This window comes from Pangasianodon hypophthalmus, chromosome 10, assembly GCF_027358585.1.
Source record: "Pangasianodon hypophthalmus isolate fPanHyp1 chromosome 10, fPanHyp1.pri, whole genome shotgun sequence".
In the NCBI taxonomy this organism is placed as follows: Eukaryota; Metazoa; Chordata; class Actinopteri; order Siluriformes; family Pangasiidae; genus Pangasianodon; species Pangasianodon hypophthalmus.
Genome location: NC_069719.1, coordinates 25365648 through 25379833, shown reverse-complemented (window position 1 = coordinate 25379833; position 14186 = coordinate 25365648). Strand labels below are relative to the sequence as shown.

The 14186-nt window shown below is 37.4% G+C and overlaps 2 protein-coding genes across 6 annotated transcripts in view; one reads left to right on the top strand and one right to left on the bottom strand.

Moving 5' to 3' along the window:
* Positions 1-589: 589 nt before the first annotated feature.
* rtraf (RNA transcription, translation and transport factor) lies at positions 590-8036 on the bottom strand. Its single transcript, XM_026926027.3, has 8 exons — positions 7853-8036; positions 5940-6064; positions 4423-4522; positions 3567-3650; positions 2277-2365; positions 2127-2195; positions 1842-1890; positions 590-1126 (listed from the first exon to the last, which is right to left on the bottom strand). The coding sequence occupies exons 1-8, from the start codon at positions 7911-7913 to the stop codon at positions 972-974; spliced, it is 732 nt and encodes a 243-aa protein (XP_026781828.2). The 5' UTR covers positions 7914-8036; the 3' UTR covers positions 590-971.
* Positions 8037-8839: 803 nt separating this feature from the next.
* si:ch211-266o15.1 (zinc finger MYM-type protein 4) overlaps positions 8840-14186 on the top strand; it is a 36818-nt gene continuing 31471 nt past the window's right edge. The window contains exons 1-3 of one of the 5 annotated variants that reach the window (XM_053237383.1): positions 8840-9571; positions 12331-12550; positions 13455-13506. In XM_053237383.1, the coding sequence (XP_053093358.1) occupies positions 9564-9571; positions 12331-12550; positions 13455-13506 (280 nt within the window). In that variant the 5' untranslated portion in view covers positions 8840-9563. Of the gene's footprint in view, positions 9572-12237; positions 12551-13454; positions 13507-14186 lie in introns of all 5 variants that reach the window. The other 4 variants (XM_053237382.1, XM_053237385.1, XM_053237386.1 and 1 more) reach the window with 4 other exon arrangements.

Below are 14186 nucleotides of genomic sequence, written 5' to 3'. Positions count from 1 at the left end.
TAACACTTCCTCCTTTTATAGAGTGCCATTTCTTTTGTCCTAATTGAATGGCTAGTCTATTTGTCTTCATTTATGGATCATTGGTCTTGCATCACATGGTCATTGATATGAAATGGAGGATATAAACGTTTTTCCGAACAAACTGGATTTTCACTATCACATTTCTTGTGCAAACAATCTACACATAAATTAATGTGTATCAAATTTGATAAATGAGGCCAAGAATCTTTTAACGTCAGTGTGTGATGTTTTAGACCTACAGTTTCCACTATGCTTAATTGGTAGTTATATAATTCCCTTACTTGTTAGCTACATTAGCCTTGTACTTCCAAACATCAGACGCCAAACATGCCTTAGCCAATAGAGTACATCTGTACTGAAGAGGAAATGGGCTGCATTTTGCTTTTGGCTGAACTGCTGCTTTAATGAAATGAACTGGACTATTTGGCACAGCTGGATTTGGGAGTTGAGCAACACTGAGCTCGAGTTACTGCCAAAGCAAAACCACATATTTATGGTGCATTAAAGTATCTTTGTTTCTGTGTTTTTTAAAAAAAAAAAAAACAAACAAAAAAACCCACAACCAATCTTTGCATTAATGTAATTTATACGTATGCACACATGCCTTTGCAGTTTTATCTTTTTTTCATTGAAAGAAAAAGCAAGTCTCAAACAAACACACACCCACAAAAAAAAAAAAAAACTTGCTGTCCAAAAGCCACTTCATCATTTCCAACGAAACAGATCTGTTACAGGAAACGCACAGTGCTTTGTATAAGTGAAAAAAACTGTTAATGTACTGTTTGATGGTGCAACTCATATATTCTCCAAATGTCCAAAAACATTTCTGAGCTTTTTAGGTCTAAAGGGCAACGCAAAAATCTTCGTTTTCAAATTCATTTCTCCACAATCATGGCACAATTAAACACCAATCGTCCTGTTCCATTTCACGCCGTCCACGGAGTGTGTGATCATCTGCCCACTTTGCCGAGACGGTGATCGGTCTTTGGGTCGGCGATGATGGCCTGCACAGCCACGATGGCCTCGTTGATTCTTGTCTGGAGCTCGCGCAGCTCCTCGATGTGCAGGAGCCGGAGGATACGAGCCGCTTCGTTCAGAGTGGCGTCTAGAGGTGAAAAGAAAATGTCCAGCATTACTTATCAGGTTTAATACAGAGCTGTACAGGTCGGGACCTGAATTCTCATACAACTTGGGTCTCATATTTTTATTGTGAAATTGATACTTCTTTTGCTATTTGCTTACGTACTCTCTTCGAAAAGGAAAAAAAAGTACTAAACTGAACCTTTCACTACTGTAGTACCCTCAAGGACACATCCTTTGTACCTTTAATGTGTATCTATTACAAGGAAATGTCAACGCAGCGTACCATTAAAAATGATTTAAGGTACATAATTGGATCTTAAGGACTACTCTTGTACCTTTAATTATCTTTTAGAGTAACACTCTATGCAGCAACCTGAAATACACAGCATGTTCCTGCAGTAAGTCATATCGCAACTGAACCACACCAGAGTTCACTCAGAAGTGGACTGAGACCATCTTGTTCAAAAGCTCTCTGATGAGTTACTTTGTTTCTGTGCCCGAGTCTGATTGCTGCGTTCTCACCGGCCTTAAGAACTGCACTGAAGTGAAAAACACAGCAGGGCTCCATCCAACTTGCATAAATACCCCACAGAAGCAGTGAGGATAAGTTTCCCATGATAAATATCACAATACACTGTCAAGCTATTGCTGAAACATGCCTGTTCCTAAGAGGTTAAAAATGGAGTTTGTCCAGATGTGAATCATAACAGAATGATCAAAATACGTTCTCTACATACCGCCGGTGTCAAAGCCTAGGATGTGCTTGTCCAAAGCAACTGGCAAACCCTAAATAAGCAACAAAGAAGCGTATTATACATCAAAAATATTTAATTTGCCCAATAAAAAAAAAAGTATGTATGAATAACAAGAACTGATTTTACAGGTGGATTCCGAGTGCGTAAAATATACTCAGGATTGTTTATTTACTATATATGGAGCTAAAAATCAGAACTATTTCTACACTTTGTTAAGAGCAAACTCTTGTCTGTCTAATACTCCTGCTCTGGGTTTTAATTACTGACCTCTTTTGCCTTGCTGGCTTTTGAAATGGCGTCAGGAGTCAAGCGTTCTTGGACAAGGATCCTAATGGCCTATTAGATAAAGAACAATGGTTAAATAAAGCGGTTTAAATCGGATTTCAGATAGGTTTGGGAATTTTGTTTATTCCTCACCTTGAGCATCACCAGATAGTCATCGTGTCTCTGAATTTTGAGAAGGTTTGCCAGGGCCGTGACTCCAGCCTTAAAATCAGGATTGTTGCCTGGAGAAAACACAAACCCGTTCATTTAAATAACAAACGCAGGTTCAGTTTTAGGGATTCGATATTAAAGCAACCAACAGCAATTCTGTCACTGATACGGGTTTAATAAAACACAAATTAATAGTAATAATAATTACAAATATTAGACTTATATAGCTTTAAAAAAATAAAAGTACAACCACCTGAGAGAGTAAAACTGCACCTTAAAAATAAACTACACAAACACACACAGCCCACTGAGTCAGAGAGAAAGAGAGAGAGAGAGAGAGAGAGAGAGAGAGAGAGAGAGAGAGAATCACAGAGAGAAAGAAAGAATTAGAGAGAGAGAGAGAAGGATATGAGGGAGAGAGGCTGACTCTACATTAACATACAGTATAGTACTATGGAAACTGCTATTTTCATTCACCTTTTACACTTCTTTCCCATTGTTCTCTTTTGTCATTTGTTTGCAATGTTTTCTTTTCTTTTTTGTGTATGTTCCCATATATGTTTTTTGTAATCTTTTAAATGTGTTTTAAAATATATTAAATGTGTATTAATCGATGCTTTGGCAACCCTGTGGTACAACAGAGTCATGCCAATGAAGCTCACCTGAATTACAGTGAATTGAATTGAGAGAGAGAGACAGACAGAGAAAGAGAGTCACAGAGAGAGTGTATCAGAGACAGCATGTGTGGGAGAGGGAGAGAAAAAGAGTCAGAGAGAGAGAGGAAGAGAAAAAGAGAGAGAGAGAGAGAGAGAGTATGTCACAGAGTGAGAGAGAGAGAGAGAGAGAGAGAGAGAGAGAGAGAGAGAGAGAGAGACAGAGAAAGAGAGTCACAGGGAAAGAGTCACAGAGAGAGTGTATCAGACACAGCATGTGTGGGAGAGGGAGAGAAAAAGTCACAGAGAGAGAGAGAGAGGAAGAGAAAAGAGTCACAGAGAGAGTGTCACAGAGTGAGAAAGAGAGACAGAGGAAGAAAGTCACAGGGAAAGAGTGTCATAGAAAGAGAGCGAGAGAAAGAACAAGAGACACAGAGAGAGTGTAACAATGAGAAAGACACACAGAGGGAGAGTCACAGTGGGAGAGACAGAGTGAGAGAGTCACTGTAGGAAGAAACAGAGTGTGAAAGAGAAACAGAGAATGAATGTGAGAGAGAGAGAGAGAGAGAGAGAAAAGTTTAAGACTATTATTAGAGAAGAGGTAAGAGGAAGCACTCACTGTCCAGGTTAATGAGAGGGTCGGCTGGTTTTTGTGTTGCGTTGTTCACCTCCTCTGCAGGTGTGCAGTTTCTGTATTTCTCCACTGTCAAAGCACACAAACTTCATATGAACACACATGCTACTATGGAGGAAAAAAAAAAAAAAAAAAAAACACCCAGCAACCCTACGTCTCTAGTTACAGCTGTGTTAGAAATCTTAGAACTGAAGAACTTCCCTCCTGAATCAGTGCCATATGGTGAAAATAAAAACCAGAAATCCACCTTAAACCTGGTGACTTAAACTTTATACAACACACATTTAGTTTAAAATAACGGTGAATTGAATGAAGGCTGTTAGATGAGGGACTCAGAGGCACGAGTCAAAGTCAGTGTAGATTTCAGGAACACAACTTACAATATGAATTATAATCTGACAATTCCTTTCTCAATAAAATAAAATCAAAACAAAAACAAAATGTGTGTAAGAAGCAGTGATAAAATACTTAAATCCTGTGTCCACTTATTTTCATACATCATTCTGTGTGCACAAATATGCACTCGCTTCTACATCAATAAGGAGTTACAGGTCAAGAAGGTTACACTCCTTTGGTGTAGCTGATCCACACTTCCAAGTTGTGAAATGGGTGTGTTAAAAAAAAACAAAAAAAAAACAAAAAAACAAACAGGAATTGTGTTCATGAACAGAAAATTTAAGGCAACACTGCCATCTAGTGGTCTGTACATTTACTGATAAAACTTCAAAACTCCTCCCACAACAGTCAGACCATATTTCCCATGCAGGACCAGTGATATTGGAGATTCTTGTTATTTGTAGATACTTTCTTAATCGATTAAAAATATTTTTAAAAAAAGTACCATTGTCACCGTATTCAAACCGAACTGCGAGACCCAGCAGCCAGTCGATGGCCTCGCACCTTTCCTGAACACCGAATGGGCAGCTCACGTCTCGTAGATACTAACAAACAGAAAAGAAAAAAAAAAACATTTACGGATTAGTGATCTGAAAATCACCATAAATGATTATTGAGGCATTTAGTCTGCACTTGGTTATGCTAGAGAAGCATTGAAAGTCAAGAAGAGCATGCTTCTAGATCATTCAACTAAAATTCACCTCATGATCCAGCTTACACAGTTTTGGATAAACAACTAAAATGACTGAATGGTCACATCAATTAAAAGTTAATGATTAATGATTACGTTGTGGTTTGAATTTGTGCTTCGGCTCATTATCATGCAGGAAGCTGAATTTTTTCTTCATCTTCAGCTGTCTAACAGAGGCCCAGAGGCCTACAGGTTTTGTGCTAAAACATCCTGGTATTTGGAGCTATCCATGATTCCCTCTATCTTGACTAGAGCCCCAGTCCCAGCTGAAGAGAAGCAGCACCATAGTACGATGCTGCCACCACCATGCTTCACTGTGAGTATGGTGTTCTTTTGGTGATCAGCTGCCTTGTTTTTGTGCCAAACATACCTTTTAGAATTATGGCCAAAAATCTGTGGTTATGTTTTGTTCGCTTCACGTTTCCATTTTTGACTAGAGCCACAGACTCTGAACAGATGTGAGACATCTATTTTAAACGTTTTTTTAACAAGCCGTCTCATCACTTGAAAACACAAGTATTAAGTATTTACATATATATGCAGGTATATACATATATACTCATGTTAGAGTGCCACTAGAGAGTCTGAACAAGTCCCGTCCCCAACAAGATCAGTTCTGCTACAGTGTTTTTCAATTCACTGGAATACTTCGTTGTGTCCAGACCACAGTCCATCAGCTCACAACCCCTGTTCTAGATATCAGCCAAAATAGCTAAACTTTAACTTCAGTCTAAACCGATAAAATTTACAGATAGCTAGATGTACAATTAAGGACTTTAACTAGCTATGTTTTTTTTTTTGCTAATAAACTTTTTAAATTGCTATAATAAACAGCTCATTTTACAGAATAAACTCGTAAACACTGGAGTATTTCTGGAGTATTCTGGACAGCTGAAGACTGGAAGAACATCACCTGGTCTTTTTCCAGTCTACATCGGTCTAATTTCAGTGAACCTGTTCCCATTGTAGACTCAGACTCCTGTTTTTGGCTGACAGGAGTAGAACCTGATGTGATCTTCTGTGGTTGTAGCTCATCTGCCTCAAGGTTCGATGTTTTGTGCGTTCTGAGATGCCTTTCTGCTCACCACGGTTGTAAAGAGTGATTATTTGAGTTACCGTAGCCTTCCTGTCAACCCTGTCAGTCTGGCCATTCTCCTCTGAGCATCTTCTATCATCTCATCAACGAGGTGTTGGATGTTTTTTGCTTTTCGCACCACTCTGCGTAGAAAAGATTATGTATGCTCTTAAAAAAAAAAAAAAAAAAAAATCACCTTTTCAAAGGACTTTGGCCACTCAGAGCTCGAGATGTTCCTGAGGTTTCCACGATCCTCGATTTTATAATGTCTGATTTTCTGATCCTCCAGCCAAACGATGAAATTTCTGAACTCGGTTTCATCTGGGTGAGATGGAAAAAAAGAAGAATTAATTACAACCACATAGAGGCACTGTTAGGCCGATCTGTAAAATTCGATCTAACCTCTAATCTAAATCTTATCAGGTTTTAAATTTAGCCATGTAGATAGTTTTTATCCTGAACAAATTACAAATGAGACAGAATTCACACCAAACACCAAGTTAAGCATATCAGAGTTATGGATCTTTACAGTAATAATAATATAATCAAATAATGACAAATGACACATTGGAGTCATAGCACTGAGGGTGTGGAACTTTGTTTTTGGCATTCATATTCACCTGCTTTTAAAGTTTTAAAGTTATTTATTGAGTTATTGAATTGGCTATAACATCCTCTTGAGTGAGTGAGCTACCTGTTTCTCCATAACTGCGGCAAAACATAAAAAAAAAATGAGTTCATATATAAAATGTATGTGTAGTTGATGCTTTGTAAATGTAGAAATAGGCTATCAAAACATGTAAGGAATGAAATGAGAGGTGTAAAGAAAATGTTGTCCTTTTATCCATTGATAGTAACACTGAACGCAAGTTAATTCCTGTTATCATTTCATCTTCCAAGTCCTTCGTTGGTTTAAATTTGTGTTTTGGTTCCTCATCATGCTGGATGTTGAAATGTTTTTTAATCGTCAGCTGTCTAACAGAGGCCTGCAGGTTTTGTGCCAAAATATCCTAGTATTTGGAGCTATATATAACTCCCTCTATCTTGACTAGAGCCCCAGTCACAGCTGAAGGAAAAGCATCTCCAGATTATGATTGATGCTGCCACCACCGTGCTTCTTTGAGTGTCTGGTTTCTGTGCCAAACATATCTTTTAGAATTATGCCTAAAAAGTTTTACCTCAGTCTCTTCAGAAGATAACATATTTTGCCACATGGTTTGGGGTGATTTGGGCAGGCTTGGATGTTTTGTTATTTTCTTTTCCCATGAGAAAGAGCTTCTGTCTAGCCATCCTACCCCACAGCCCAGAATATGAGAGTGCTCTGTCACATGCAAGGAGTGACCAGTACTGGCCATAAATCCCTTCAGATCCTTTAATATTTGCTCTTTTTTCCCCCCCCTAAAATATTTCTACTTGTTTTGCACATGAATTTCATTGGTTGTAATATATCACATTAAAAGGGGAAAATGATCTGACATGATTTATCTTGGTGTCATTTTTTTTACATCACAAAAACCTGCATTTTTAATAGGGGTGTGTAGACTTTTTATATCCACAGTACCTTATCACAGGCATAAAAACACCTTTGTTAATGAGACAAAAAAAAAAGGCTGAAGATTTTGCCATAGTGGAAAAACTTGCTGACTGTTATAAAGCACTGAGACTGGAGACTCCTTCCAAAAATATTAAATAAAGAGAATACCTCGCCATATCAACAATTATATGTTTAGGTTATTAGGTTTAGATTATGTGGCGCATTCACCATACAAGTGATTTATGTTACAGCCGGAACTACTTTCAGAGCTGCTGTTATAGTAAACTAATCAACACATTCGAGAATTCAGCAGCGCCGTGGTATAAATGTACAGTAACACATATAGAAAAATAATAGATATTAATAAGGCTAACTCCATTTAAGGTTAGCTGTATGTCAACCCACGAATAAATAAAGTCTAGTAAAGTGTCTAATTTATTAAACTACTCGAGTTCATTTATTCGAATTCGCACATTCGACATTTGACCCATTTTAGAATCCTGTTAAATGGAGCATGGACTTGCAGACCATTCCCATCATATGTGTCCTGATTATTATTTTATTAAAATTCTTACCTGTGCAGTCAAAACCCGAAGGATTATGATAATCTAAAGCCGTAAGCTTCCTACGGAACATTTTATTTCCCACCAAACAATATCGGAAAAGATTTATAACACTCCAGATAAAGCTGTAATATGTGGCTACGTAGGAATTGCTCAGCTAGCAGTGTGAAGCGAGCCACATTAATGAGACGGACTTCCGGCTTCTCTATTTCACGTTGGATAGTTTTCAAAATAAAAGTGGTAAAAATAAACGTTATCAAAATAAAGGTTTAACATTTATTATTATTATTATTATTATTATTATTATTATTATTATTATTATCATTATTATTGTTGTTGTTGTTGTTGTTGTTACATTCTTGGTGCATTGTCTGCAATTATAAACCCCATCACTATGCAAACACTGTTTTCAGAGTAAAATAATCAAAAAGTAAAATCTAAAATAAAATGTAAATATTTATCTGAAATGTGGTTACAGGTTATTTATGAGAAGGGAACAGAAAGAAAATGACCCCAAACCTAAATCAGAATCAACCCTGTAATGGAACAGCTTTACCTCTGACTGTTACAAAGCGTTGACACTGGAGACTCCTTCCATAAATGTTAAATAAAAAATAAAAATCTTCTTACAGAAAGCTTCAGAATATCAACTATGGATAGATTGTGGATTTTTTTTGTTGTTGTTGTTGTTGTTTTATATCTGTGTATTAGCCTTAGATTACGTAGAGCAGCCACCAAATAGATCCAAGTGAATGCGTTATTATGCATTATTCTTAGGAGTTATTATGAGTTATTAGAATGAGTGCATTAATATAAACCTGTAATTTGAATTACAGCTGAAACTACAGTTTGAGCTGCTCTTATAAAAAAAAATTAATCAACACCTTCTGACCAGAGTAGACAATTCAACAGTCCTGTGGTATATTTTTTTCTTATCAGACTTTTAAGCTTGAAAGAACAGTTTACTTCCGGTTAGTGAGACACTTGGGGCCATTCAGGGGCTTCTTCCGTCCATCGTGGGGCTTCACATCATGGAAAATAAGTTGCTTTTTTGTTATTATTTTTCATTAAATATGAATAAATAAATATCAATTGTTATTAAGCCTCCGAAGCGGTAGAGGGCGCATGCATCAAAAACGCGTCCCGAAACTGCAGGCGTGGAAACTGCTGTAAAATCTCAACCGCGCGTTATTTTTGGCACAACTACAGTCAGAGAAATCCCGCCTACCCCTCTAGGATTGGCTAATGCCTAATTCTACACCATTCTGATTGGCGGATTGTTTGTGAGCGTGAACAAGTAGCCAATCAGCGCACAGGAAGGTGTCGGAATGGGGTAGAGAAAGGCACTGCGGATGGATGCTCTGTGTAATCGATTACGCTGATTATAGCTCTATATACCCTGTAATTATTATATATTCTTTTCGGAAGCATTTCTTTTCAGTTCACAAAAACATTCACATGCAAGCTGATACTATTTTGCAGGTTGTTGCTGGTTAAAGCTGAGAAAATATTCCTTTGGTTTTTGCCCCCCCGACTTTGTCTGCTAGCATGTTAGCCTTTAGCCGACCCTATATGAAATTAATATAATATAACATTTTGGTAAATAATTAGTGGGTTAGGTGTATGAGGTGTAAATGGTGAAGTGTGGTTGGATAATCCCGGCTTCTCTGCTCTTCTCAGTTTGAGTGAGTTTGTACTTTCAGCTTTAACATGGCGGAAAACAATGCAGAGGTAAGAAACACGCTCGCGCACAAAAACAAAACAAAAAAACCCTCTAAAGTCGCCTCACAAACACAAGCTTGTTTTAATTCATGAACTAACAGGCTTTATTTTTCCTGTTACACTTGTTTTCTGAGCTAGAGTGTTAGCTTGTATTCAATTAATTCCTTATTAATCACTCGAGAGACAATATTAATATCCGTTATAGCAAAATTATACTAAGTAACAGTAAACATTCATGTTTTTAGGCTAAAGGCGTAGGCTAGTTCAACCAACACTGCAAGCACAAGGCAGGTTTATTTGTCTGAAAAATGTTAAATAGCATTTTTTGTATGCAGAAAATGTTCTGGATATACTGTACAAACCTTTCTGAGTGAGATCTCAGAGAAATGTTTGCTTTAAAACCTTAAAATTTCTTTTTTTCCTGCCATTTGGAACATGGACGCTCCTGAAACAGCTGGTTGCTTGTGGTATTAAAGGAAAAGTCCACCCTGAAACACATTAAATATATTTATAATCTGTTATTTGTGATGTCTTGAGTGAGTTTGGTGCTGGTTTATTAGCTGCTGCTGTTTTTTTGTTATTCTTGTAAGAAGTGAGTGTTTGTGTCGCTCTGACGTCATAGGGTGGCTTTTCTAGCGCAGCTCCAATGGTGAAAAGAAAAATCAACAATCGCAGACATTAGGTTTGTGATATCGTGTGGAATGTGGCATCATTCTAACTCTCGCAGACTGACGATACGAGACTTTGAGCGGGATAAAGAAGGGGGCGTGGCTAGAAATATGTAACGCGTGTCGTAAACAAGTTACGTCATACGTAGTTCGGAAAAAAATACTGGAAACTGGTTACGATTCGGCTGTAGATGCAATTGCTATAATTTAGTCTTTTTTTTTTTGGTTTGTTTTGCTTAATTACCAATTAACAAGGTCTGGAATGCTCTTGCGAAACTAATGTCAGGACTGCAATTAAAACGTAACGAGTTATTAGCTGTAACTAAGCTCGTTATAAGTTTGAAATAAAATGATATAAACTGCATTTACACGTGCTCTGTGTTTCTTTCTCTGCAGTAGCATCAGAGAAAGCTGTTTTGTTGCTCTGCTTCAAAAGTTCCATATAGAATATAAACTAGGCAAAAAGGAAACACCTGTTATGACACGCAACACACTTTATTTTCGTCCCTCTTAAAGCTGCAGACACCATGTTTTCCGACTGATCGTCTGGCTTGATAGCTGTCGGGATGATTGGAATCTATCGCCAACTTCCAGTACTGTGGTCAATCGTCTCAATCCTGTCAAACATAAGGGTTTATTATTTCATCATAACATTCAGGTTTTGTTGTTAGCTCAAAAAAACCAAAGAGCAAGCACTTCTTTTCTCACTCACCATTTTCCTGTGAGGTTCAGTGTCAGGAAAACCAGTGTAGAAGTAGTGTCGACAGAAAACGCTGGACTTCCAGGACGCAGTGCAGAGTCGGGAACTCGCAACAAGTTTCGATTTGTAACGTAATTCCGCTATTTCAGCTCAAATTTACTAACGCGATAGGACCATTGTAGCAGATCATGTTTGTGAGCAAAGATGAACAAGACAGTATGTGTACATTATACATCATTTCTCTTTGTTAAGCACATGGAACTTATTATGCTTATCAAACGAGCTTGCTCTGGGGATCTGTGTTTTTTTTTTCCCGAGCTGAAACACTGGAACGCTTTTAGATCGGAACTCTGGAGAATCAACGTGGAACTGTCCGACTTCCGAGTACTGCATTGCAGCATTATGGCAGAGACTGGACTTGGATAGTCAGCGATCAGTGAGATGACGAGCACGATGGTGTTTTGCTGAAACTTAAAGTTTTGTTTGTTTGAGCAGAGTGTACAGATGAGGTGATGATAAGCGATGGACAGATAGAAAGACTATAGCGCTGCCGCATCGCTCTCTTTATGTAGAGATGAAGCAAGGACTAAATCCTACTGATGCCACTATCAGCAGGTAGTTGAATGGCATTGGGGGTAATTTAGCAAATTGTTAACCAAAGTGAAAATGTGGATGAACATAAATGTAATCTTAAAAAGTCAACTCAGAATTTCATTCTAAAATAAATCTTGGATGTTATTGATCGCATTTTTCTTACCTAATTAATACACAGGTTTTTCAGGGTGGATTTTTCCTCTAAAATGAAATCAAAATAAGGAACCTTTTGAAACGTAGTGAAAATTCAGACAGCAGGGAAATTAAAAGGTATTTTTCCTTGATATGGTTGACATAGAATAAATGTCATTTTATGTTGTGTTTTAAAATAAATGTTACTGTAAAAAACACTGCACTTTCACAACTAAATTATGCTTTATGCTTATAAACTACTCTTCTGTCCAAGCAACTCACTGTCCTAATTTTCAGCACAGCTACAGTGGATATAAAAAGTCTACACACCCCTGTTACAATTGCATGTTTTGGTGATGTAAAAAATGAGAACCAAGATCAATCGCATCAGATCTTTTTACACCTTTAATGTGAAATAGCAACTGACAAACCTCAACAGAAAAACAAATAGAAACGTTTTAGGAAGAAAGAGAAAAAAAAAATTACAATCGCCTGGTTGCATAAATATGCGCACCCCTTTATCATGGGGTATGTCACTATGATTCTGATTAACACCAAATAAAGATCAGCTGTTTCTGTAGGATTTTCTCGGCATCATCTTGGTTTCAAGGGACTTCTGAAGCCATGGTCCGCAAAGAACTTACAAAGCATGTACGGGATCTCATTGTCGAAAGGTACCGATCAGGAGAGGGGTACAAAAGAATTTCCAAAACATTAGATGTACCATGGAGCACGGTGAAGGCCATCATCAACAAGTGGAGAAAATGGGGCACCACAGTGACATTACCAAGAACAGGACGTCCCTCCAAAACTGATGAAAGGACAAGACGAAAACTTATCACGCTGCCTGCCGAGAGACCTACAGCAACATTAAAGGAGCTGCAGGAATATCTGGCAAGTACTGGTCACTCCCTGCATGTGACATCAGTCTCTCGTATTCTTCACATGTTTGGGCTTTGGGGTAGGGTGGCTAGACGGAAGCCCTTTCTCATGAAAAAAAAAAAAATCCAAATCCACATAAATTTTGCCAAACCAAGTGGCAAAATGTGTTATAGAACTTTTTGAGCATAATTCTAAAACACCCAAAGAACACCATACCCACAGTGAAGCACGGTGGTGGCAGCATCATGCTATGAGGCTGCTTCTCTTCAGCTGGGACTGGGGCGCTAGTCAAGTTAGAGGGATCATGGATAGCTCCAAAAACCAGTTTAAACAGCTGAAGATGAGGAAAGATTTCCCCTTGCAGCACAATAACGACCCAAAGCACAAATCCAAGTCACGATGTGCTGAGTCAGTAGACACTTGCCCAGAAAGACTGAGTGCTCTATTACAAGCAAGAGGTGCTTTAACAAAGTATTAGTTTAAGGGGTGTGCGCACTTATGCGACCAGGTTATTGTAAGTTTTATCTTTTTCTTTTCTTTTTTCTAACCCTTAAATGTTCTTATTTTTCATTTCACTTGAATTTTGTTGGTTGCTATAGCACATTAAAAGTGGAAAAAGATCTGACATGATTTATCTTGGTTTCATTTTTTTTTTTCTCACAAAAACCTTTTAACAGGGGTGTTCAGACTTTTTATATCCACGCACTTGTGAATGTTAATCTGCATGCAGAATCATGAAATGGAAAATCTATCCTTTCAGTTAATTTTGCACAGGTACTTAATCTGCTGCTCTGTATTTTAACCAGAATCCAGCCCTTATATTTTCATGTGACGTTTACTTCAGTCTTCTCTTTAACAGAAATAAGAATACATTGATGGTCATGTGTATTTTTTTTTATTGTTTCCTTAATTCCAGAACGTCAGCTCTGTGGAGGAAGAAAGTCAGAAGGAGACGGAGCCCTCATTAGGTAACACACGAGACACAACACTTTTATAGAGCATTAGTGTTGTAGATTTCCTGTTGTGCAGAATTTTGGCAGGTGCATTGGTTAAGATCTGGGTTTTAGTGGTTACAAGATGAACTACAGAGAAAAAAAATACGAGAAGATAGCCTCAGTAAGTGAAATATTATGGTGACTGCAGGTGCAAGAAAGATAGAGAAATGTTGATGCTTTGTGTTGCTATCTCTCGTAGACGGAAATGAGCATGTAGACAAAATATGATATGCATATCAGTTTCAAATGTTTAAAGAGAGGATAAAAATATTTAGTGCTGTAATACAAATGCTAGTTGTACCAAGATTCTTCTTCATTTTTGATGGGAACATTAGGTAAGTTTGATATTGAACATTTTAAACACAAAATACTAGCTGGTATGTTTAATAATTATGCAAAATTAAACTGCCAGGTACATTTATTATAGCATTATGTTATACAAAGAAGCTAAGTACTCAATGATTCTCTTCTTATCAAACAGATTTTGATTTTGGAGTAGTGCGTTGTGTGTTGACTTCACCTGAAAAATAAAAAAATGATATGTTTTATATGTTCATGACACATTCATTAATAAAAAAATAATTCTTAAAAGCGACACTTATTTTTATTATACTTGGTGTTATGGAATTTACTGCGTTTTAATTTTTTTTTTA